This window comes from Rhincodon typus, chromosome 35 (assembly GCF_021869965.1).
Source record: "Rhincodon typus isolate 14 chromosome 35, sRhiTyp1.1, whole genome shotgun sequence".
Taxonomy (NCBI): Eukaryota; Metazoa; Chordata; class Chondrichthyes; order Orectolobiformes; family Rhincodontidae; genus Rhincodon; species Rhincodon typus.
Genome location: NC_063366.1, coordinates 14,971,529 through 14,998,732, shown reverse-complemented (window position 1 = coordinate 14,998,732; position 27,204 = coordinate 14,971,529). Strand labels below are relative to the sequence as shown.

Sequence of the window (27,204 nt, the reverse complement as noted above, 5' to 3'; positions counted from 1 at the left end):
CAAACACTCAAGGAATTGTCCCAAAAATTGGAGATTCCGCTGGGTAATTCCCCTACACTTGGAACCCTCTGAAAGTAGCAATTTAAACCGGAAAATTTGGAGGGTTCGCTGAAGCTAAATAAGTGAGAGTATTAACTGCTAACCCCATATTTAACTCGCGTACTCTCAACTACACCTCTCCCCAAACTATTTACAAATTCCCAAATCCTAACTTGACTTGTCGGTTACGTGGAACAATCCCTCTTCCGTACCTACACTGGCCCTAAACCCCACTTCCTCCGTTACATTGATGACTGGATCGGTGCCGCCTCATGCTCCCACGAGGAGCTCAAACAGTTCATCCACTTCACCAACACCTTCCACCCCAACCTTAAGTTCACCTGGACCATCTCTAATACCTCTCTCACCTTCCTGGACCTCTGTCTCCATCTCGGGCAACCGCCTAGAAACCGATATCCATTTCAAGACCACCGACTCCCACAGCTACCTAGAAAACACCTCCTCCCACCCACCTTCCTGCAAAAATGCTATCCCCTATTCCCAATTCCTTCGCCTCCGCCGCATCTGCTCCCAGGATGAGGCATTCCACTCCCGTACATCTCAGATGTCCTTTGTTTTTCAAGGGCCGCAACATGCCCCCTCAGTGGTCGAGAACGCCCTCAACCGTGTCTCCCACATTTCCCGCAACTCATCCCTCACACCCCGTCCCCGCAATACAACCAAAAAAGAATCCCCCATCGTCTTCACGTACCACCCCACCAACCTCCAGATCGAACGCATCATCCTCCGACACTTCCGCCATCTGCAATCCACCCCACCACCAAAGGCATTTTTCCCTCCCCACCCTTTATCTGCTTTCCGGAGGGACCACTCTCTCCGTGACTCCCTTGTCCGCTCCACACTCCCCTCCAGCCGCACCACACGCGGCATTTTTCCCTGCAAGCGCAGGAAGTGCTACACCTGTCCCCACACCACCTCCCTCACCCCCATCCCAGGCCCCAAATAGACTTTCCACATGAAGCAGATGTTCACCTGCACCTCTGCTAATGTGGTATACTGTATCCGCTGTACCCGTTGTGGCCTCCTCTACATCGGGCAAACCAAGCGGAGGCTTGGGGACCACTTTGCAGAACACCTACGCTCGGTTCGCAATAAACAACTGCACCTCTCAGTCGCGAACTATTTCAACTCCCCCTCCCATTCCTCAGACGACATGTCCATCCTGGGCCTCCTGCAGTGCCACAACGATGCCACAAGTTTGCAGGAACAGCAACTCCTATTCCGCTTGGGAACCCTGCAGCCCAATGGTATCAATGTGGACTTCACAAGCTTCAAAATCTCCCCTCCCCCTCCCCACCGCATCCCAAAACCAGCCTAGCTCGTCCTCGCCTCCCTAACCTGTTCTTCCTCCCACCTATCCCCTCCTCCCACCTCAAGCCGCACCCCCATCTCCTACCTACTAACCTCATCCCACCCCCTTGACCTGTCCGTCCTCCCTGGACTGACCTATCTCCTCCCTACCTCCCCACCCACACTCACCTTTACTGGCTCCATCCCCACCTCTTTGACCTGTCTGTTTCCTCTCCACCTATCTTCTCTATCCATCTTCTATCCGCCTCCCCCTCTCTCCCTATTTATTTCAGAACCCCCTGCCCCTCCCCTATTTCTGATGAAGGGTCTAGGCCCGAAACGTCAGCCTTCCTGCTCCTGTGACGCTGCTTGGTCTGCTGTGTTCATCCAGCTCTACACCTTGTTACCCTCCACTCTTACTGTCTAGCCCATTCTCTGATGTGCTACCACCTTTCCCTGGTCCAGACCTGATTTACTTCTGCCCCTTGGGACCTGCCTCACCTCCTTCCCCAACTCCAGACCAGACACCACCCGTCCTTGCTTTGGATGCATTCCCTCCTTCGGACATGATCCACTTCCGCCCCCTTCTTTTTCTCTCCCCAAACTTTCATGCTCCGGACCTGATTTGCCTCCATGCCTCTTCCCACCCACTTACATTTTTCCTGACCCGCTGCGAAAGGGGAAGTGGTTTGCCTTCCCCCAGCAGTTCTGCACTATAAGAAAACTAGCAGAATGGAAGTACAGCTGCACACTTCTGAAGGAGCCCTGATTTGAATTCTCTCATCAGAAATAAGGAGTGGCAGATTGTCACTTGTCAGAAAATCTCGCCCTTTTCTTTCCTGCTGATCCTTTTTCAGAGCCTGAAAACTGCAGTGCTCATTTTTTCCCTCAGTACTCGCTTCTTCTAACACCTTCACAAGAATAAAAACCCAAGTTTGACATTATTAATTGTCTCCTAATGATCCTTCTGCTCCTTCCAGTCACTATTGGTTTTTGTCCTTAACCTGAGTTTCTTGTTGACTGTACAAGATGGTACAGATATCGAACTAGCTCAGATCTCCTGTTCTTTTTTCCTTTTCAAATTCTTATTTCATTTTCAGCCAGTTTCTCCACTGAGGAGATCAGCAGCCCAGGCATGAGTGTAGATGGATAAGCTTCTCCCAGTTTCTGTCAAAATCCCTTTAAAGCATATCCACCCACACCAGAGAGCTGATTGCGATTGGTATTCTGCGCTTCTGTGCTCTGAGGAATGTTTTGGCTGTATTCCCTCATGGAAGATCTGTAATTAAAAAAGAAATCAGATTAAGGGCTAGAAATCTGAATACCATTCTACAGCCTAATGACACACTAGTTACTTTGCTAAACAGTGTCATAAGGGATGTTACAACACCCATCTGGAACTTGTGGGACTTGAAACCAGGTCTTCATGACTTGCATCTCTACATCAGATGGGACTTGAACCCAGGTCTCCTGGTTTAGAAGTGGGGACACTACCACTACACCCCTCATGACCTGCAATCTGTGCAGATATTCTGTGGCACTGCTCTGGAGAAAGTAGGAATTGAACGCAGGCCTCCTGGCCCAGAGGTAGGGGGCTTCCTACCACTGCACCACGAGAGCCCTAAGTGTTTGTTTTTAATCAACCTGCTCAGATAATGAAACACCTCTGGGATTGGTGGGTCTTGAATCCGGGCCTCCTGGCCCAGCGACAAGGATACTGGGCTCTCCACATGACACACAATGCAAACTTTGACAATGGATCTCAGCTGCAACTTTTATCATAGAATCCCTACAATGTGGAAACAGGCCCTTCAGTCCAACAAGTCCACACCGACCCTCCGAGCATCCCGCCCAGACCCATCCCCGTATAACCCACCTAATCTACACATCCCTGAACACTATGGGCAATTTAGCATGGAATCCACCTAGCTTGCACATATTTGGACTGTGGGAAGAAACCGGAGCACCCGGAGGAAACCCATGCAGACACTGGGAGAATGTGCAAATGCCACACAGACAGTTATCCAAGGGCGGAATTAAACCCGGGTTCCTGGTGCTGTGAGGCAGCAGTGCTAACCACTGAGCCACCGTACTGCCCTTTAACAAGAATGATAGTGGATTTAGCGTGAATAGATTGAAGAACTGTCTACCTGTGGTAATCTTGCCGTGAATGCAGTTTTAAACAACACTTTGCTTTAAGCATTTGCAGTTGTCCTCTCGATAAGCTAATCAACTAAGAATTATTCTTTTAGCAGTTACATTTGCTTTGCATTGCTCCAGATGGATTTTGATGACTTATTGTACAAACTCATATGCAAAGCAGTGTTCTTAGTCAAATTCTGCTGGATAAATTGCAAATTATTTCGGCTCTGTACATTGAAAGCTAAAGTGCATAACTTGTAAGATAATACTGGTGAACAATTGACTATAAGCAAGCTTGTCTTACGCACAACAGAACCAGCAGGGTGCCAACACTGACAAAAGAGCCTTTGTTCATTCCACTTTCAAGGGCAGTGCTCAATTCCACAGGATCTGACATGAACAAATATCTCTCAGATTCATAGAAGTTATGACACAGAGGAGGCCATTTGTCCCATTGTGTCCATGTTGGTCAACAAATACCTGACTGCATTAATCGCATTTTTTCAGCTCTTGCTCCCACAGCCCTCAAGGCTAACACAAGTGAATACTGCTTAAGTCGAATCAGAAACTCTTACCATTTTTCTTTCAGGCAGTGGGTTCTAGACTCCTCGCACTGAGTGAAAAAATTTCTCCTCAAGTGCCCTCCCGCCTTCTAACTTATGGGATAAATCCAAGTGCCTGGTTACTGACTCCTCTATTAATGGAAAAAAAAAGCTTTCCTATGCATCATACTCTTGCTTCTCATAATCTATACACATCTATGAGGTTTCCTGTCAAACACTCTGCTCCAAGGAAAATGACCCCAGTCGATCCAATCTTTCCTCATGCCTTAGTCCCTCCAGCCGAGGCATCATCCTTGGAAATCTCTTCTGCGTCCTCTCGATTTCAACCACATCCTTACTATAATATAAAAATCAGAAATGCATGCAGTAGTCCAGGGTGGCTAAACCAGCAGTTTCAAACAGTTCCAGTATAATTTCCTTCCTCTTGTATTAAGTACCCTGGCAATTCAAGCCAATTCTTCAATTTACTTTCTTAACTACTTTATCTACCTGCCCTGCTACATTCAGAGATATGTGGAATATACACCAAATATAAACCAAACAATGGGTCCTGCCATTTATAGTGTGATTCCTTGACTTGTTCGTCATCCCAAGTGTATTACCTTACACCATTCTGGGCTGAATTCTATTTGTCCCTGCTCTACCTACCTGATCAGGACCTGTTTGAGTTGGAAGGTGAAGATTCATCTCGTAGTTCACACCAAATTTATATTTTATTACTGATCTAACTATGACTTCATATCACAAGACAGCATTTTTTTTTTTTTTTTTTTTTAATTTTTTGTTTTTCGGGGGGTGCCTGCCTCAACATAAGTGATTTCAGGAAGACTTGTAACCCCATCCTCCAGCACCTGGCTTCTCGGACAAAGGAGGGATTTAACACCAGACGTGTCTCAAATGCATGTGCCAGCATGTCGCATTGTACATTAAAACTTGAGGGTGAAAGCTATGTATTGAATTGGGACATAATGAACCCAAAAGCCTTGGGGAAGAATCTTAGACTGAATCTGAAAGTTGCTGAGAAGTAGTTTTAAAATGCTGCCCAGCATGCCACTAACTTTCTTTAGTGTGCCTCTACCTAATTGCTTCTATGGGTGGAACTGTATTATTGCCACTTTCAATCTATATAGAATGTTCTGTTAATGTTTTTGTTTGTGTTATCACTGTCCTCTGTCATTACTCTCATTAATGTATTAATATTGCATTGCTGCTGTCTCTGTTTACTAACATAATCCCAATGTTTGTTCATATACCCTGACCAAACTACATTCTTCCAATGTATTATTACTGTTTTTCCTGGAGTTGTCATTGCATCAAAAGTGACTTACTGACATCTTTCACTTCTTCTACTACTGTATTCTGAATCAGACTCCATTGTATTACTTATTAATTGCTTATTAAATGCCTTACTTATGCACATTTATTTGCTAAGCTCAGATTCTACCAGCTTTTTCTTCATCTCCTCCAGACAATATATTATTGTTGCATCAACATTTTGACAGTATTCCCCGACGAAGGTCTGCCAGCTCGAGAGACTTAATACAAAAATAGAAATTGATGGAGGAACTCAGCAAGTCTGGCAGTGTCTGTGGAGAGAAAACGGAGTTAACGTTTTGAATTAACTCAAAACTTAACACTGTTTCCTCTCCACAGATGCTGCCAGACCTGCTGAGTTCCTCCAAAACTTTCAGTTTTTGTTTCAGGTTTCCAGCATCCGCAGTTTTTTGATTTATTCAAGAGATGTAATTACTGTTTTCAAGATTTGCTTGATTGGCCTGCATAACCACATTGTAGTGGTCAAGGATTGAACTAACATAGGAACAGGAGTGGGCCACTCATTCCTTCATGACTATTCTGCCTTCAACTTAGGCGTTGTATTGTTGCTCATATAAAAAAATTGACATCAGCAATATTATGTATACCTCTTGCATTTACTTACACCCTTGAACAATCTGTTAAAGAATTAAGATTTCCGATAAGATCCCTACAGCCATTCACTGTCCAACTGGGGACTAAAGCGTTACTACCACAATTCTTTAATTTTGGCCGACTGAAGTTTTTTAAAAATAAAATATTTTCTGTTCCTCTAATGCTGTAGGTCCCATCAACATGGAAACTTGACTGAATTGGGTGCAGTGCTGTGGTCAGTTGAAGTCCATGCAGGATGATATTGAACAGGGCGCAAAAGCAATGTTCGATCTGATTCAAGAACGAAAGCAGAAGTTGCTGGAAAAGCTCAGTAGGTCTGGCAGAAGGAAAGGTCACCGGACCCGAAACGTTAACAGAGATTTTTCTTCACAGATGCTGCCAGACCTGCTGAGCTTTTCCAACAACTTCTGCTTTTGTTCCTGATTTACGGTGTCTGCAGTTCTTTCAGTTTCCATCTGATTCCATGGGATTCTGGCTTGCAGTATTAGATTAAAAATATCTCTAATGTCTCCAATATTCTGCCAATGTCTTGGCATCTTATTTTCCTTTCTTTCCTTTGTTTTTTTTTCATCTGCTTCACTCACTTTATGTGTAATTCTCACTCGTTCTTTTCATATTTCTCTCACTCTCTCCTTGGTTGCTATTTTATTCCTCAATTTCTCTCATGCTTCTGTTCCTGTGGCTGCGCTAGTCATCTTCTCTGTTTCTGTCACTTGCTCTGTCCTAAGTTTTAATAACTGGAATTAAAAGTAGAAAGAATTATGTGAATCTAACTGTATTAATATCAGAAAATTCAGGTTTTAATCGAACGAGGAACCACAGGAATATATTTACCTGATGAGAAGAGGATAAAAATTGAAGGCATCATACTGAGACTGCAAAACTCTCCCCAAAATTGGTTCGCTAATAAACTCTGCAGCAGTGTGGTCTTCACCTTGGTCACAGACTCAACAGCACACTCTCAGCAAATGTGCTGCCTCTGACCACTAATATGTCAACAATCTAATGGTGCAATGGATAGGAAAGAGAAAAGGTGCATTTCTGAAATGAAAGTATATTACTGGCTTAGCAGTAGTTAATAGTGCAGTCTCACAGTGCCAGGGACTCCGGTTCAATTCCAGCCTTGCGTAACTGTGTGGAGTTTGCACATTCTCCCTATGTCCGCATGGGTTTCCTGCGGGTGCTCTGGTTTCCTCCCACAGTCGAAAGATGCGCAATTTAGGTGGATTGGCTGTGCTAAATTGCCTTGCAATGTCCAAAGAAGTGTAGGTTAGGTGGATTGGCCATGGTAAATGCAGAGTTACGGGGAGAGGGTGGAGGGGCTGGGTCTAGATGGAATGGTCTTTGGACGATCAGTGCAGTTTTGATGGGTCAAATGGCTTCTTTCCATACTAGATGGATTCTATGATTCTATGAAAATTAAATGTCACATTGTCAAGAACTAATGAAAAATCAGAGCTCTTCCTATAGTATCCTGATATTCCAGACCTGACCCCTTTATACCCTGTTAATGCAGAACTACCTCTGCAGCCTTACAACACGAAACTCCCAGCAAATTACCCTCCACTTGAGCACTCCCTCATATTACTCTACATTAGAGTAACCCTAACCCTAACCCTAACCCTATCGCAGTACCATAGAGTGCAACACCCCTTCTCCATGACCCTGACATTATCAAGCTTTCCTATAGTATGCAGCAGCCGATTGAACAATGCTGTACATTTTGCTGATTCATTTGACAGAAAGTATTCTGATAATAAACAAAGTTCAATTCCTAATGATAAACACCATATTCCACTTAAATTATTTTCTTTCAAGTCCCAGGGACATTTATGTCAATTGGATATCAACAAAAGGCAGCAAGGTGGAGGAGTTCAACTTACCACAGTATACGATGAAATAAAATTCAACCCGGATGTGTCAACACCCATGACGGAGAAGGGACAAGAAGCAAGTACCAATGCCTGACTGATATCCACTGCTATACGGAAAATAACAGGAAGCCTGACATGGGCTTAACAGTTCCAGTGGTCTCTTGCTTGCCATGCTCTTGTTTTTACAGCTGACTTGGATGTGTTCTCTTCTGTGAGAAAGTAGATCAAGTGCCAAAGAAAGAACTTAGGACTCAATGTTTGGGACTGAATGAAATGAGGGAAATGAAAACAGTAAGTATTGGAAATTCACACTAAAGCCATCAGTATGAGGAGAAGAGAACACATTGGGTGAAACAAGAGAATGAAAATGAGGAAAGTATGTATGGCATGGTTCAGATACAGTGATGCCTTACATTTATATAGCATCTTTAACATGACTGCACTTTCCAAAGTGCTTCACTGTTATATAGGATGATCATGGAAACAATCAAGTAATTGGTGAAACGGTCAAGAGACAGAGTTCATTAGATGAGCTGGAAAGAGGTCATAGAAAAATAGAGTTGTACAGCACAGAAGCAGACCCTTTGGTCCTACTCGTCCATGCTGACCAGATATCCTAAATTAATTTAGTCCATTTGTCAGCATTTGTCCCATATCCCTCTAAACCCTTTGTATTCACATATCCATCCAGATGCCTTTTAAATGTTGTAGTTGTACCAGCCTCCACTGGCAGCACATTCCATAAACACCCCACCCTCTGTGTGAAAAAAGTTGCACCTTAGGTCCCTTTCAAATCTTTGCCCTCTCACCTTAAAACTATGTCCTTTAGTTTTGGACTCCCCTACCTTGGGGGAAAAAAACCATGGCTATTCAGCCTATCCATGCATCTCATGATTTTGTAAACCTCTATAAGGTCACCCCTCAGCCTCCAAGGTTCTAGAGAAAATAGCTCGCCCCAGCCTATTTAGCTTCTCCCTACAGCTCAAACCCTCCAATCCTGGCAACATCCTTGTAAATCTTTTCTGAACCCTTTCAAGTTTCACAACATCTTTCCTATAGCAGGGAGAACAGAATTGAAAACAATATTCCCAAAATGACCTAACCAATATGTTGTACAGCTGTAACACGACATGCCAACTCCTCTACTCAATGCAATGACCAATAAACACAAGTGTACCAAACTTCTTCTTCACTACCCTGTTATGTGCAACTCCTCTTTCATGTAACTATGAACCTGCACCCCAAGGTCTCTTTGCTGGGTAACACTCCTCAGGACCCGACCATTAAGTGTATAAGTCCTGCCCTGATTTATCTAAATTAAACTCTATCTGCCACTCCTCGTCCCATTGGCCCATCTGATCAAGGTCCCGTTGTACTCTGAGACACCTTCTTCACTGTCCACTACCCCAGTTTTTGTGTCTTCTGCAAGCTTACTAACCACACCTCCTATATTCATATCCAAATCATTAATATAAATGACAAAAAGTAGTGGAGCACTGATCCTTGCCGCACACTGCCTGGTCACAGGGCCTCTGGTCTGAAAAACAACCTCACCACCACCCTCTGACTACTCCCTTCAAGGCAATTTTGTATCCAAAAGACTATTGTGGTATTGTGGATGAGTTGAAAACTGCAATCATCTCCATCATGTGGTTATTTCTAAATTCATTGCTCATTCAGTAGATGCTCATTCTGTTGTTCATAGTGAGGGAGGAGAGGAAGCAGCTGGTGGGCTGGGAAAGCCCCAACTGTTTTATTCAACAAACAGCTCATGGATAATGTTTTTCTCTAAACTGTAGTACCCTGTGAAATGAGACACTCTTCCTCTTTGTGCTGAAAGTATTCTCATTGTATTCAAGTGTTTAACGCACAATAGCTGTATTTACAAGCAGCTGCACATTCAACAAGAGTCTTTCAAAGCCAGGTACAAAAATAAGCATCCACAAACATTGGTATACAATTAACCATATGTTAGGTTCTTCAGAAAATATGAACTATATTGTGAGCTTACAACCCTGTCCTCCGCTAACTAATTTGCTAACTGAGATGAAATTTTAAAATTAATTTTAATTTCAGAGCGTCAATGAAAAGAGAAAGCCTTGTGGTGCAGCGGTAGCATTCGCAATTGTGGGCCACAGTTTCCAAGCTCAAGTCCAATCTCAGACCAGGCAGTAAAAGCATGAAATTTTCATGATTAGCCAGAATGATGCGGTAGCTACAGCTTGATAGCCCCTGCATGATGAATGGAGGTGAGGTGTTCCAAGTCAGTGCAAAGAGAACATGCAGGATTAGTAGTGAACGAGAGGCGCAGATTGTGGTTGGGGTGCATGAATGCAAGTGAGGGAAAATGCTGCATTCAATTTTAAGAGTAGTAGCCCACGAGCCTTGGTAGGCAGTGGATGCAGTAGCAGAGTTAGAGTGAGTGTGAGGGAGCATACAGAAGACAGTGGCAGTTATTCCCACAGAGTAGAAAAGATCATTAAAGTTCTTGCAGCATGCAAAGTGTTTCTTCAGACCTTGAACACTCCGCTAACCTTGGTGGCAACTTCAGACCAGGCTAGCAGGGTGAGGTGTCATGGTCTCCTCTGGTCCTAAAGCTAGAGGATGGCACTTCTCTGCACCGCCCTGTCCACCAGGACCTTCAAATTAATGTGAAGCTAACTTCTCTTTATCAGCAATTTCTGGGGTAGTTTCCCATACACAGGAACCATGAAGTTCAGCTCCTGACTGACAGGACTTAACCATGGTTGCGTTTTTTTTAAAATGGCACCATGAATATTGGGAAGTCACGGCAGTGTTAAGGGTACTTTCATTACTGCTGAGTGCGTCACAATGCAAGTGGGGCTCCTTCGAATGGTAGTGCATAGTTAACGAGGCAATTTGTGGGGAATAGCATGAGAAAACTTACCAGAGCTCAGAGAGACAAATCCTCTATGAAACTCCCTGAAACTGATACTTAGCTAATTTTTGGTAAAATGAGATATCTCTAAATGAAATAGTCCCATCTGGCAACAAATGAAGTTTTGTTCTATACGCAGATTTAGAGCATAGTGAAAGACGTGGTGCAATTTGATAGTAATGGTGGTAAAACATTTCACAACTCAGGATTTATTTTCATAAATCTCAAACCTAGTGAACTCATGTTTGACAAAAATAATGAAAGTACAGTCTGATGTGCACTGGAGATGATATATCTGGCAGCTACATCCCTGCATCATACGAGACAGAGAACTGCAAAACACAAAATTGATTTTAGTTTAGATATTTTTGATATGTGAATTGAGTCCTGATGGGATACGTATGTATATACTTCCTAAAGGAAAGCTGATGCCATGATCCTTCTGGGAAATGGAAACAGGAAAGATTCTATAATGGATGGCTAATCCACAAAGCTAGTTTACGTCCTGCTGGATGGGATATGTTAAATAATTATGGTAGTGTAGTGGAAATGAAGTGGATTAACAATCCAAATTCTCAGACCAGTGTTCTGGGGACAGGGGGTTTGAATCTCACCATAGCAGATGGTGAAATTTAAATTCAATACAATCGGGAATTAAAGTTCATATAATGTGACCTTGTAATCACTGTCAATTGTCGTAAAATAAAGCCGTCTGGTGCACTAATGTCCTTTAGGGAAGGAAATCTGCTGTTCTTGCTTGGTCTGGACTACATGTGATTCCAGATCCATGACAATTTGGTTGAGCCTGAACAGCCCTCTGGGCAACTGAGGATAGGCAATAAATCCTGACCTAGCCAGCAATGCATTACCCAAGAATGAATAGATTTTTTTCGAAAAAGGCTCTTTGAGTTTCAGGTTTTTCATGAGGTAGTTTACGTCTTGGGCAGGGTTTGCAGATTGGAAGTCCTTCTTGGCCTGGCTATAATAGCCAGTAACCAGTCCAGGTAGCAGACCATGAAAAGTATTGTTGAATCTCACAGCCTACCTTACTTTCAACATGATATCGCACCTTACCTAACCTATGGTTCTAAATGGGTTGGAGTGCATCATTCCACGCTGACGCCCTGTCCCGCCTGCCAAAACCAAGTGTAAATTTCCTTTGACTATCCGATGTTATGTGATGTTATAGTGCTTCTTTAAATGCTATACCTTTTAAGTTAATTGATTAATTTGTTCTATATTTTGCAAAAGAGTTTCCAGGAGTAAAAATTGTCAATTTGTAATGTGTGACTCGAAATAAAATTTTTAATGATAAATAAAATCTAAATAAAAGTCTGTAAAGACTTGGCTCCAGTTCTGTAATTCTTTGACTGGCTAGGTGGACTGAATCAAGGATTCTCCCTGAGAAGTCTGAAAATGGCACATTCCAATAAGTAAGAATTAATGACTATTTACCCTTCTCCTTGACTTGGAGATGTGAAACAATGCTTGGACAGCAACCAATTCTCAGCCAGGCTAAAACAGCACTACAACAAACAGAAGCTATATGCAAAGATTTGAAAGATTCTGCAACAACACCCAGCCATGCAGTTACTATCTGTTCCACAATTACAGCAAGTACAGAATTTTTCTACCATGTGACTGGTGATGTGAGCGTAAAGCAGTGACAATGAAAGATTAAGATGATACGGCATGGAAGTGAATCTCAGGTGGGTTGCTTTTATTCCCTCATGGGTTACGGATTCATGGCTAGGCCAGCATTTATGGCCTTGGAGAAGGCAGAGGTGAACTGTCATCTTTAGTTACTGTAGACCCCAGGGTCAGATACACCCACAATGCTTTTTTGCTAATGAGTTCCAGGATGCTCACCCTACGAGAGTGAAGGATCAGCAGTATTGTTCAGGATTAGGATGGTGTGTGGTTTGGTGAGATCCTGATGTTCCCATGCATCCGCTGCCCTTATCCTTTTGGGTAATAGATGTTGTGAATTTGAAGGGTATTATTGAAGAAGTCTGGGTGAATTTCTGCAGTGCATTATGTAGATGGTATTCACAGCTGTCACTGTGGGTCAATGGTGAAGCAAGTGAATTTCAAAGTGGTTGACAGGGTGCGAATAAAGTGAGTTTCTTTATCCTGGATGGTGTTCTTCAATGTTTCTCAGGCTGCATCTGTCTAGGCAAGTGGGGAATATTCCATCATACTCCTGACTTGTGCCTTGTACATGATGGATAAACTTTGGGGAAACATAAGGTAAAGTATTCATCGTGGAATTCCTAGCCTCTGAGTTGCTTTTGTAGCTGGTTCAATTCAGTTTCTGACCAATGATAAGCTTCAGACAGTGGGAGACTGAGTATTCGAAAGCTATGGAAAGCTGAGGGGAAATGGTGAGAGTTTCTCTTGTTGGAGATAGTCTTGCTGGGTTAGAATCCTGGAACTCACTTCCTAACAGCAATGTGGGTGTGTCTACACACAGTGGTCTCCAGCAATTCAAGAAGGCAGCTCCTCACTACCTTCTACAGGGCAATTATGGATGACCAATGCCTACACTTCTTGAAAGATTAAAATCAAATAACTGACTTGAAGTTTACTTCCATATTTTATCATTTTAATCTCTCACTGTCACTGCTTTACACTCGCATCACGTATTGCATGGTAAGTGTTCTATGCTTGCATTAATTGTGGGAAGGAATGCCTGGCACTTGGGTAGCAAGAATGTTCTTTGAGACTTATCAGATGTTGTGCAGATCTTGCAGCACCTGGACAGGAGTTGTTTCTGTATCTGAGGAGACACAAATGGTGCTGAATTTTGTAACATCAGCAAAACTCCCCAGTTTTAACCTAATGATGGAGGGAACTACATTGATGAAACAGCTGAGGATGGTTGGAACTAGAACACTACCCTGAGGAACAAGGGCTTTTGGCACAGTGATAAAGTCCCTACCTCTGGGCCAGAAGGCTTGAGTTCAAGTCCCACCTGCTCCATAGGTGTGCCATAATGTCTCTAATCATATTGAGTGAAAAAACTACCCTGAGGAACATCCACAGTGATGTCCTGACACTGAGATAATTGCATTTTGAGAACCACAAACATCTTATGTAGAAGGTATAACTCCAACCATAGATAATTTTTCCTGATTTTCACTGACTCCAGTTTTACTAGGGCTCCTTGATGCCATACTTTGTCAAATCCAGCCTCAAACAAAGAACAACAAAGAACAAAGAAAATTACAGCACAGGAACAGGCTTTTCGGCCCTCCAAGCCTGCGCCGATCCCGGTCCTCTAAACCTGTTGCCTATTTTCCAAGGATCTGTATCCCTCTGCTCCCTGCCCATTCATGTATCTGTCTAAATACATCTTAAATGATGCTATCGTGCCCGCCTCTACCATCTCCGCTGGCAACGCATTCCAGGCACCTACCACCCTCTGCATAAAGAACTTTCCACGCATATCTCCCTTATTCCCCTCTCACCTTGAAACCGTGGCCCCTAGTAATTGAGTTCCCCCACTCTGGGAAAAAGCTTCTTGCTATGCACCCTGTCTATACCTCTCATGATTTTGTAGACCTCAATCAGGTTCCCCTTCAACCTCCATCTTTCTAATGTAAATAATCCTAATCTACTCAACCTCTCTTCATAGCTAGCGCCCTCCATACCAGGCAACATCCTGGTGAACCTCCTCTGCATCCTGTCCAAAGCATCCAAATCCTTTTCGTAATGTGGCGACCAGAACTGTACGCAGTATTCCAAATGTGGTTGAACCAAAGTCCTGTACAACTGCAACATGACCTGCCAGCTCTTGTACTCAACACCCCATCCGATGAATGAAAGCATGCCGTATGCCTTCTTGACCACTCTATCCACCTGCGTTGCCACCTGCAGCGTACAATGGGCCTGAACACCCAGATCTCTCTGTGCATCAATTTTCCCCAGGGCTTTTCCATTTACCATATAGTTCGCTCTTGAATTGGATCTTCCAAAATGCATCACCTCGCATTTGCCTGGATTGAACTCCATCTGACATTTCTCCGCCCAACTCTCCAATCTATCTGTATTCTGCTGCATTCTCCGACGGTCCCCTTCACTATCTGCTACTCCACCAATCTTAGTGTCATCTGCAAACTTGCTAATCAGACCATCTATACCTTCCTCCAGATCATTTATGTATATCACAAACAACAGTGGTCCCAACACAGATCCCTGTGGAATACCACTGGTCACAGTTCGCCATTTTGAGAAACTCCCTTCCACTACAACTCTCTGTCTCCTGTTGCCCAGCCAGTTCTCTATCCATCGAGCTAGTACACCCTGGACCTCATGAGACTTCACTTTCTCCATCAGCCTACCATGGGGAACCTTATCCAATGCCTTACTGAAGTCCATGTATATGACATCCACAGCCCTTCCCTCGTCTATCGACTTTGTCACTTCCTCAAAGAATTCTATCAAGTTGGTAAGACATGACCTTCCCTGCACAAAACCATGCTGCCTATCACTAATAAGCCCATTTTCTTCCAAACGTAAATAGATCCTATCCCTCAGTATCTTCTCCAGCAACTTCCCCACCACTGACGTCAGGCTCACTGGTCTATAATTACCTGGATTATCCTTGCTACCCTTCTTAAACAAGGGGACAACACTAGTAGTTCTCCAGTCTTCCGGGACCTCACCCATGCTCAAGGATGCTGCAAAGATATCTGTTAAGGCCCCAGCTATTTCCTCTCCCACCTCTCTCAGTAACTTGGGATAGATCCCATCCGGACCTGGGGACTTGTCCACCCTAATGCCTTTTAGAATACCCAAAACCTCCCCCCTCCTAATGCTGACTTGACCTAGAGTAATCAAACATCTATCCCTAACCTCAATATCCGTCATGTCCTTCTCCTCAGTGAATACCGACGCAAAGTACTCATTAAGAATCTCACTCATTTTCTCTGACTCCTCGCATAACTTCCCTCCTTTGTCCTTGAGTGGGCCAACCCTTTCTCTAGTTACCCTTTTGCTCCTTATGTATGAATAAAAGGCTTTGGGATTTTCCTTAACCCTGTTTGCTAAAGATATTTCATGACCCCTTTTAGCCATCTTAATTCCTTGTTTCAGATTGGTCCTACTTTCCCGATATTCTTCCAAAGCTTCGTCTGTTTTCAGTCGCCTAGACCTTATGTATGCTTCCTTTTTCCTCTTTGCTAGTCTCACAATTTCACCTGTCATCCATGGTTCCCTAATCTTGCCCTTTCTATCCCTCATTTTCACAGGGACATGTCTGTCCTGCACTCTAATCAACCTCTCTTTAAAAGCCTCCCACATATCAAATGTGGATTGACCCTCAAACAGCTGCTCCCAATCCACATTCCCCAGCTCCTGCTGAATTTTGCTATCGTTGGCCTTCCCCCAATTCAGCACTCTTCCTTTAGGACCACTCTCGTCTTTGTCCATCAGTATTCTAAAACTTACGGAATTGTGATCACTAATCCCAAAGTAATCCCCTACTGAAACTTCAACCACCTGGCCGGGCTCATTCCCAACACCAGGTCCAGTATGGCCCCTTCCTGAGTTGGACTATTTACATACTGCTCTAGAAAACCGTCCTGGATGCTCCTTACAAATTCTGCTCCATCTAAACCCCTAACACTAAGTCAATCCCAGTCAATGTTGGGAAAACTAAAGTCTCCCATCACCACCATCCTGTTGCTCCCACATCTTTCCATAATCTGTCTACATATTTGTACCTCTATCTCACGCTCGCTGTTGGGAGGCCTGTATACAGCCCCATCATTGTTACCGCACCCTTCCTATTTCTGAGGTCTGCCCATATTGCCTCACTGCTTGAGTCCTCCATCATGCCCTCCTTCAGCACAGCTGTGATATCCTCTTTGACCAGTAATGCAACTCCTCCACTCCTTTTACCTCCCTCACTATCCTGCCTGAAGCATCTATATCCTGGGATATTTAGTTGCCAATCTTGCCTTCCCTCAACCAAGTCTCAGTAATAGCAATAACATCATACTCCCAGGTACTAATCCAAGCCCTAAGTTCATCTACTACCTACTACTGTTCCCGCATTAAACAAATGCACCACAGACCACCTGTCCCTTTGTGTTCATCATCTGCTCTCTGCCTACTCTTCCCCTTAGTCACAGTGACTTCATTATCTAGTTCCTTATAGGCTTCAGTTACTACCTCTTTATTGTCCACTAACCTCCTCATTTGGTTCCCATCCCCCTCCCACATTAGTTTAAACCCTCCCCAACAGCGTTAGCAAAAGCAGCCCCTAGGACATTGGTTCCAGTCCTGCCCAGGTGTAGACCGTCCGATTTGTAATAGTCCCACCTCCCCCAGAACCGGTCCCAATGTCCCAAAAATCTGCACCCCTCCCTCCTGTACCATTCTCAAGCCACTCATTTATCCTCCCTATTCTTTCATTTCTACTCTGACTAGCACGTGGCACTGGTAGCAATCCTGAGATTACTACGTCTGAGGTCCTACATTTTAACTTGGCTCCTAACTCCCTAAATTCTGCTGGTAGGACCTCATCCCGTTTTTTACCTATATCATTGGTGCCTATATGCACCACGATAGCTGGCTGTTCACCCACCCCCTTCAGAATGTCCTGCAGTCGATCTGAGACATCCCCGACCCGTGCACCTGGGAGGCAACATATCATTCAGGAGTCTCGTTTTCAACCACAGAACCGCCTATCTACTCCCCTTACAATCGAATCCCCTGTGACTATAGCCCTTCCACTCTTTTTCCCACCCTTCTGTACAGCAGAGCCGGCCTCAGTGCCATGAACCTGGCTACTGTTACCTTCCCCTGGTGAGCCATCTCCCCCAACAGTGTCCAAAACGGTATACCTGTTTTGGAGGGAGATGACCGCAGGGGGCGCCTGCACTGCCTTCCTGCTTTTTTTCTGCCTTTTGGTCACCCATTCCCTTTCTTCCTCAGCAATCCTAATCTGCGGTGTGACCAATTTGCTGAACGTGCTATCCACGACTTCCTCAGCATCGCAGATGCTCCAAAGTGAGTCCATCTGCAGCTCCAGAGCCGTCATGCGGTCTAACAAGAGCTGCAGTTGGACACACTTCCTGCACATGTAGGATTCAGGGACATCAATCGCGTCCCTGAGCTCCCACATTGAGCAAGAGGAGCATAACACGGGTCTGGGATCTCCTGCCATTTTTACTCTTAAGCTTAACTTAGTCCTACTATGATATCAAATACTAGATAAATGAAATGAAAAAAATTCGTACCAAATCACTCTACTTACCAGCCAACGATTAAAAAAAAGGAAAAAGAAAAACACCTTATCAACACACCAGAGAGTCTTTTTTTTGGTCAGGGGAGGAGGGCGGGTGGGAGACACCACTTGTGTAGCGTCTTGGGTTTAGCCACTGCCCAAATATATCAGTTCACTCACCTTCCAAGAGCGCAATTTGACCGCTCCCACTCAGCTCCGCTGCCGAAATGAAGACCTTACCTGCCCAGCAGCCCCCTGGTCCTCGCTCTAACTGCTCCCGCTGCTGCTGCTGCAAAAAATGGAGGCCGCTGATTGCACGAGGTAAGTTTTTAACTGGGAAACTTACCTTCCCGGCAGCCCCCTGGTCCTCGCTCTCACTGCTCCCACTGCTGCAAAAAAAATGGATGTCAAAAACCTCACCTCTGCAATTCAGCATCTGTAAGCAGGTTACCTCTAAGCAAGTTCTACCTGTAGATGAAAACATGTCTAAACTAACAGGTTATGAACAAGTAAGATTTGGAGAATAATCATTTTGCTTTTGTACCTATACCTGTTATCCAAAAAGAGTTACATTAACTTTTTCTGCCATATGAATTCAAATACTCACACAACATAGGAGCATAATTTCTCGAATATAAAAGCTGCTTCTCAATAAACATGGAGGCCAAATAGTCTTCACAACAATAAACATAACCGAACTGAGACAAACCAAGTCTATGGTGAAGGAGGATAATAGGAACTGCAGATGCTGGAGAGTCCGAGACAACAAGGTGCAGGGCTGGATGAACACAGCAGGCCAAGCAGCATCATAGGAGCAGAAAGGCTGACGCTTTGGGCTTTTCTGATGAAGGGTCTAGGCCCGAAACGTCAGCCTTTCTGCTCCTATGATGCTGCTTGGCCTGCTGTGTTAATCCAGCCCTGCACCTTGTTGTCTCAAGTCTATGGTGAGCTGTTTTGTTAATACTGCATAGCAGGTCAAAACATTAACAGGAAATTGCACTCTTTCGGTTTACTCATCCATGTGAAACCACAAACTTCGTACAGATTGAAAGTTCCAACTGTAACAATCAAACTTATATGGCTTTTTTAGAATATCATTATCACTTCCTGCAATTTCACAGAGTTTAGTCAGGTAAATGGGAGAAATTCCTAGCCCTACTGGAAAAGAAACAAAAAGTTCATGTGCAGATGTTTTGAGCTAAAACCGGATAGCACCAATTATCGAGCACGGAAATTGCAATTCCCATGCTACCAATGTTGTGTTGAAGGTCGACAGCATGGCTTCTGTGTTACTGGCTGCCTTAGCATTCAGAAAAGTAATGAACAACATTATATTTGGTGTACATGGTCCAGCTCACCATTTGTTCTTAAGGCAGCCTGCTATTATGCAGTGAAGTTGCACTGATCAACAGGAGACTGATGAATATGTTGTTTCTTTATTCTTTAATAGTATGTGGGCTTGACTGGCATGGCTGACATTGCCCATCTGTAATGACCCTTGAACTGAATGCCTTGCTTGGCCATTTCAGAGGGTAGTTAAGAATTTGCTGTGGGTCTGAAGTCACCCGTAGGACTGACCAGATAAGGATGACAGATTTCGTTCCCTGAAGGACATTAGTGAACAAGATGGATTTTTACAACAATTGATAATTACCATTACTGAGACTAACTTTCAATGCCAGATTTATTAATTACATTTAAATTCTACAAGCTGATGTAATTGGATTTGAACACTTGTCCCCAGGGTGTCAGCTCTCTGGATTGCTAGCCCGCTCACAATATCACTACCTGCCACCTCCCCAGACAAAGAAAACAGGACACATTAGCAGAAAGAAGGCTAGTGAAAGAATTTAATGGTAGAGATGGGCAAGAGGAGAGACACCATGGTTCTACAGGGGGTCAGGGCTTTTACAGAACAACACTCAGAAGAGACTGGAAATAGGTGACCAGGGACATGAATTCCCAGTGCCTTGACCTAAGTAGCTGACAATGCTTCCACAAAAGTCTAACAACGTCATATCGATGATCAGAAGTCATCTAGCATCAATGAGAATAGTGAAGATTATGTGTGTTCATACTTATGTCATTTTTCAATGAATGTTCAACCTCATCTTCATACCTAACATGATAACCGAGCTGTGGATGATGTGACCATTCACTTCTTCCATCGATTTTCCTTCATTCCACCCTTTCTTTCTGATTCTTTGCTTTGAGATACCCAAGAGTTTCCAGTTGCCCAGACAAGTGGAAGACAGAGCAATGCAAAATAACCAGTAAAGAGGCCTCACAGAAATCTGCACCACAGTGAGTCATCAGCCATAAATAAGCTACAACAAAAGTAGCGTAAACATTGTTTTATTTGCCAGTTCATCAGAAAGGGCATTAGTAGATTGGTCCTGCTACAATGATGTTGTACGAGCAGCTCAATGAGGCAGCAAACTGAAGAAAGTTGAAGGTCATGCACACCAAGATGCCATGTGTCTTGGTTGGCCTGGCATGCAGACTCTTGTCAATTATATCGTGGAATCTGAAATAACTCCACAGAAGCCGATATCCTGTCAACAAGTCACTCTTTATGTGCACATGAACAGTCCTTGACTTTAGTACTGCCTCCAGAGTCAGCTGCTACAGAGACAGAATCTCTGACACTCTCTTTTAATCTATCAGCCAGGGCTCCCTGATTGGACCAGATCAATAGCCTTAATCTGGGAACTCCTATTCTATGAAAAAAACCGAAAGAACTGAGGATGCTGTAAATCATAAACAAAAACAGAAGTTTCTGGAAAAGCTCAGCAGGTCTGGCAACATCTGTGAAGAGAAATCAGAGTTAACGTCTCAGGTTCAAAGACCCTTAGAAGGGTGTGAGGAAGGGTCACCGGACACAAGATGTTAACTCTGATTTCTCTTCACATTAGCTAGGTCTTAAGTCTGGAATTTCCTGCTTAAATTTTCTGCCTCTCTCTCTGTCTTTCCTCCTTTAAGACGCTTCTTAAAACCTTGATCTTGATTTAATGTGGCTCAAATACGTTTGTTTATATTTCCCCAATAGACTTGCTCCATCACATCCAGTATTCCAATGTTCAACCTTCTTTAAGTGAGATTTACTGCATGGAATTTTATTTCACTAAACTGTAATGGTTCACAAAAATAAAGAACTGAAATAAACCAAAGTGAGCATTGGCAATCTTCACCTGCAGCACAGGGTAGGTTGGTGTCTTTCATAATGCAAATAATAATTGTCAGATGCGTGTAGTCATTTCCATATATTTTTCATGCTTATCATAAAGATGTTTACATCAACATTGAGCTCCTTTCTGTCATACGTGATGGTTGGGTTGGGTCTTTTACCATGCTGCTTAATTCTGGTACGTAGCTAATGGCATGCAGGATAGTCCAGGCCTCTGGATTACAAAACCAATGAAATAATCATTAAATTACCCAGCCAATAATAATAATACCATAGGTAATATCTGGCTTTGTGTTTTAAGAGTTTAAAAAACAGGAGGTCTGAAAGGACAGGCTGACATGTGAACATTGCTGATATTCCTTATGTGTCAAGATTAGAAAATAGAGATTTTCAAAAGCTACAGTGAGAGCACCTGAATATGCTGAGCTTTTCCAGCAGCTTCTGTTTTTGTTTCATAATCTAAGATATCCAGCTGGCTGACCCCATTACAATCACTACAGAATGCAGTTCCAAAATAACTGCCCACCCCATAGCCTCTTCTACTACGTTTCCCCATCATCCTGCAGACCAAGTACTGCTACTACAACCCCCATTCCTGTTGCAACCTTAGTATGAATAGTCGACCATTCACCAAATCCTGTACCCTCACTACGAGGATGTAGCAACACTCTCTGCCAAATCCAAGAACTCACCAAAACACGTTCAAGAACACTTCACTGCACTTTCAGAGACATTACAAGAGTAGAAATTAAAAATCACTTTAGCAACAGGTTAGGAGCCTGGTCCTGTAAGAAATGTTCGTGCTAATCTCAACATACAGCTGAATTCCTGTTTTTTGCTGTGTCATGTACAAATCTGTATTATGCAAAGGTTATCACATCAGTCAGTCAGGCTGTATGATGAGTGCATAGAATCAATTCAGCTACTTCTGGAAAATGCAGGGAATGGCTGATCATTCATCCTTCTCAAGATGGCATGCCTCATGCATTGTACTTGGAGGGGTTGCCAGGTGCAGAGCACATCCCCAGAAGTGGATCAGCTTCCTTGGTGCTATGACCAATTGCTTTCACTGTGCAAAAGTTATATTAAAGGATTCAAGTACTGCTTCTTACTTTTTACCTCCTAATGTATCATTCCAAAAGCAGTTTTAACTCTAATAATGGGAATCATCCAAAAATCATATTCAGGTGCTCTCACTGTAGCTTTTGAAAATCTCTGTTTTCTAATCTGCCATACAATTGACACATAAGGAATATCAGCAATGTTCACATGTCAGCCTGTCTTTTCAGACCTCCTGTTTTTTTAAACTCTTAAAACACAAAGCCAGATATTACCTATGGTATTATTATTATTGGCTGGGTAATTTAATGATTATTTCATTGGTTTTGTAATCCAGAGGCCTGGACTATCCTGCATGCCATTAGCTACGTACCAGAATTAAGCAGCATGGTAAAAGACCCAACCCAACCATCACGTATGACAGAAAGGAGCTCAATGTTGATGTAAACATGTTTATGATAAGCATGAAAAATATATAGAAATGACTACATGCATCTGACAATTATTATTTGCATTATGAAAGACACCAACCTACCCTGTGCTGCAGGTGAAGATTGCCAATGCTCACTTTGGTTTATTTCAGTTCTTTATTTTTGTGAACCATTACAGTTTAGTGAAATAAAATTCCATGCAGTAAATCTCACTTAAAGAAGGTTGAACATTGGAATACTGGATGTGATGGAGCAAGTCTATTGGGGAAATATAAACAAAAGTATTTGAGCCACATTAAATCAAGATCAACATTTTAAGAAGCGTCTTAAAGGAGGAAAACAGAGAGAGAGGCAAAAAATTTAAGCAGGAAATTCCAGACTTACGACCTAGCTAATTGAAGCACTGATGATGGTGTAATGAGTAAGGGATTTGTGCAATTGAATGAAATTACAAGATAATTTGAGGGGTGGTGATGGCCTAGTGGTATTATTATTATTAAAGATAATCCCGAAACCCAGGTAATGTTCACCCAGGTTCAAATCCTGCCATGACAGATGGTGGAATTTGAATTCAATAAAAATCTGGGATGAGTAGTCTAATGATTACCATGAAACCATTGCTGGTGGTCAGAAAATCCCATCTGCGTCATAAATGCCATTAAGGAAGGAAATCTGTCAGTCTTATCTGGTGTGACCTACATTCCACTCCAGACCCACAGCAATGTGGCTGACTCTCACCTTCCCTCTGAGCAACAAATACTGGCCTGGTCTGCAATATCCACATCTCATGAATGCATAAAAAAGTTATGATCTCAGCTGATGATACGGCTGGAAAAGTCAGATTTTTCTATTTGGAATCTGGCTTGATGAGATCATTTTTTTGTTTATTTAATGTGTGGTCATTTACTGAAACATAGTCACATAAAGCTGCAGAGTTTCTTTAACAACAGATTGTTATTATACAAAAGAAGTACATTAAGCAATTTAAATATAGAACATAGTTTGAAAGATCTTAAAACACACAGCAAACGACAATCTTTCTATTTGTCAACAGAGAATCACAGAATTGTTATGGTGTAGTAACACTAGCTGTTACAGAGATTCAAGTACAGAGAAATTACCCCTCTTTATCAAATCTCCCCAGTTTCTCCCCAGTTCTTTCCTGTGAACTGCAAAGGAATCTAACCGAATACTCACTAACCTAGAGCGTGAGACTTTCTCAGCTTTTAATAGCCTGCAGATTTCTAACTATACACTCCTGGTTCGGAAATTTCATATACTGAAGTTTTTTACTGAGATACAAATCACATCAAGTGCTCTGCCTTTATCAATCCTTTCGTTACTTCTTCAAAAAACTCGATCAAGTTAGTCAGACACAATTTCCCACACACAAAGCCATGCTGACTATCCCTAATCAGTCCTTGTCTTTCCAAATATCTGTAACTACAGTTCCTCAGGATTCCCTCCAAAAATTTGCCCACCACTAATGCCAGGCTCACCAGTCTATATTTCCCTGACATTTCCTTACCACATTTCTTAAATAGTGGCACAACATAAGCTAAGCTCTAGGCTTCCGGCACCTCACCTGTGGCTATCAATGACATAAATATCTCAGAAGGGGGCCCAGCAATCACTTCCCTCAGAGTTCGAGGGTACATGTAATCAGGTCCTGGGAATTTATCCACCTTTATGCGTTCTAAGATGTCCAACACCTCCTCCTCTGTAATACGGACATTTTTCAAGGTGTTGCTATTTATTTCCCATGATCTATATCTTCCATATCCTTATCCACAGGAATCACTGTTGCAACATGCTCGTTCAGTACCTCACCCAGTTCCTGCGGTTCCACAAGTAGGTGACATTGCTGATCTTTAAGGGGCCTTATTCTCTCCCTAGTTATCTTAATGTATTTGTAGAATCTTTTTGGATTCTTCTTAACCCTATTTGCCAAAGCTATCTCATGTGCCCTTTTTGCCCTCCTGATTTCCATCTCAAGTCTACTCCTACTGCCTTTATACTTTTCTAGGGATTCACTCCATCCCTGCTGTCTACGTCTGATATATGCTTCCTTCTTATTCTTGACCAAAATCTCAATTTCTCTAGTCATCCAGCATTCCCTACACTATCAGCCTTGCCCTTCACCCTAACAGGAACATACTGTCTCTGGACTCTCGTTATTTCATTTTTGAATTCTTCCAGCCGTCCCTTTACCTGCAAACATCCGTCCCCCAGTCAACTTTTGAAAGTTTTTGCCTTCTTCCAATTTTAGAACTTAAACCTTTATATCTGGTCTGCCCTTTTTCATCACTATTTTAAAACTAATAGAATTATGGTCACTGGCCCCAAACTGCTCCCCCACTGAACCTCAGACACCTGCCCTGTCTTATTTCCTAAGAGTAGGTCAAGTTTTGCACCTTCTTTAGTAGTGACATGCACATACTGAATCAGAAAAATTTCTTGTGCACACTTAACAAATTCCTCTCTATCCAAGCCCTTAACACTATGATAGTCCCAATCTATGTTTGGAAAATTAAAATCCCCTACTATAACCACCTTATTATTCTTACAGATAACTAAGATCTCCTTACAAATTTATTTCTCAATTTCCCACTGATTACTGGGGGAGGGGGGAAGAGGGGTCTATAGTACAATCCTAATAAGGTGATCATCCCTTTCTTATTTCTCAGTTCCACCCAAATAACTTACCTGAACACATTCCCACGAATATCCTCCCTGAGTATAGTAGTAATATTATCCTTAATCAAAAATGCCACTTCCCCTTCTCTCTTGTTCTCCTTTCTATCCTTCCTATAGCATCTATACCCTGGAACATTAATTTGCCAGTACTGACCATCCCTGAGCCATGTCTCTGTAATTGTTATGATATCCAAGTCCCATGTTCTGAATCATGCCCTAAGTTCATCTGCCTTACCTGTTAGGCCTCTTGCATTGAAATAAATGCAGTTTAATTTATCAATTCTCCGCTTTGTTCCTTCCTGCCCTGATTGTTGGACTTACTCCTTCTCCCAACTGTATCTATGTCAGACTGCTCTCTTTCGTCAGTATCTCCCTGGGTCCCCCCCACCAAAATTGTTTAAATTCTCTCTAGCAGCTCTAGCAAATCTCTCTGCCAGTTAAAATAGTCCCCTTCCAATTCAGGTGCAATCCATCCTTCTTATACAGGTCACTTCTACCCTAGAGGAGATTCCAATATTCCAAAAATATGAATCCTTCTCCCCGCACCAGCTCCTCAACCACGCATTCATCTGCTCGATCCTCCTATTCCTACCCTTACTAGCATGTGGCATCAAGAGTAATCCAGATATTACTACCCTCAAGGATCTTTTTAAATTCCTGCCTAACTTCCTATATTCCCTCCTCAGAATCTCGTCCTTATCTCTTCTGATGTCATTAGTTCCAATGTGTACAATGACCTCCTGCTGGTTCCTCTCGACTTTGAGAAGATTCTGCACCCTCTCCGAGATATCCTTGATCCTGGCTCCAGGGAGGCAACACACATTCTGATGTCTCATTGTCGGCTGCAAAAACGTCTGTCTGTGCCTCTGACTAGAGACTCCCCTATAACAATTGATCGCTTGGAACTTGGCATAACCCTCGGTTACATTAGAACCAGTCTTGTCTATATGGACGTCAATAAGGCGTTCGACAAGGTTTCTCATGGTAGGCTGGTTAGCAAGGTTAGATCACACGGAATACAGGGAGAACTAGCTGTTTGGATACTGAACTGGCTCGAAGGTAGAAGGCAGAAGGTGGTGGCGGTGGGTCACTTTCAGACTGGAGGCCTGTGACCAGTCGTGTACCACAAGGATCAATGCTGGATCCACTGCTTTTTGTCATTTATATAAATGATTTGGATGTGAACGTAGGAGGTATGTTAAGTTTGCAGATGACACTGAAACTGGAGGTGTAGTGGACAGCGAAGAAGGTTACCTCAGAATACAACAGGATCTTGATTAGATGGGCCAGTGGGCCGAGGAGTGACAGATGGAGTTTAATTTAGGTAAATTTGAGGTTTTGGAAAGGTAAATCAGGGCAGGACTTATACACTTAATGGTAAGGTCCTGGGGAGTGTTGCTGAACAAAGAGACCTTAGTGTGCAGGTTCATAGTTCCTTGAAAATCAAGTCACAGGTAGATAGGGTAGTGAGGAAGGCATTTGGTATGCTTGCATTTATTGGTCAGTGCATTAAGTGTAGGAATTGGGAGGTCATGTTGCAACTGTGCATGACATTGGTTCAGGCACTTTTGGAATACCGCATGCAATTCCGGTCTCCTTCCCATAGGAAGGATGTTGTGAAACTTGAAATGGTTCAGAAAAGATTTACAAGGATGTTGCCAGGGTTGGAGGGTTGGAGTTATAGGGAGAGGCTGAACAGACTAGGGCTATTTTCCCTGGAATGTCAGAGGCTGAGGGGTGACCTTATAGAGGTTAATAATATTGTGAGGAGCATGGATAGGGTAAACAGGCAAGGTCTTTTCCCCAGGGTGGGGGAGTCCAAAACTAGGTTTAAGGTGG

The 27,204-nt window shown here is 43.1% G+C and overlaps 2 protein-coding genes across 8 annotated transcripts in view; one reads left to right on the top strand and one right to left on the bottom strand.

Moving 5' to 3' along the window:
* Positions 1 to 12,092, top strand: part of LOC109935413 (signaling lymphocytic activation molecule-like) — a 44,305-nt gene extending 32,213 nt beyond the window's left edge. For 2 of the 5 annotated variants that reach the window (XM_048616963.1, XM_048616964.1), the window contains one exon: positions 7,803 to 12,092. In XM_048616963.1, coding sequence (XP_048472920.1) covers positions 7,803 to 7,952 — 150 coding nt within the window. In that variant the 3' untranslated portion in view covers positions 7,953 to 12,092. Of the gene's footprint in view, positions 1 to 6,772; positions 7,018 to 7,802 lie in introns of all 5 variants that reach the window. The other 3 variants (XR_007265624.1, XR_007265625.1, XM_048616965.1) reach the window with 3 other exon arrangements.
* LOC109938910 (RNA-binding protein 4B-like) overlaps positions 1 to 27,204 on the bottom strand; it is a 204,992-nt gene that overhangs the window by 103,450 nt on the left and 74,338 nt on the right. For 2 of the 3 annotated variants that reach the window (XM_048616961.1, XM_048616962.1), the window contains one exon: positions 1,667 to 2,629. The exons of the other annotated variant lie outside the window; for it this stretch is intronic. In XM_048616961.1, coding sequence (XP_048472918.1) covers positions 2,619 to 2,629 — 11 coding nt within the window. In that variant the 3' untranslated portion in view covers positions 1,667 to 2,618. Of the gene's footprint in view, positions 1 to 1,666; positions 2,630 to 27,204 lie in introns of those variants that run through there. 3 annotated transcript variants of the gene reach the window in all.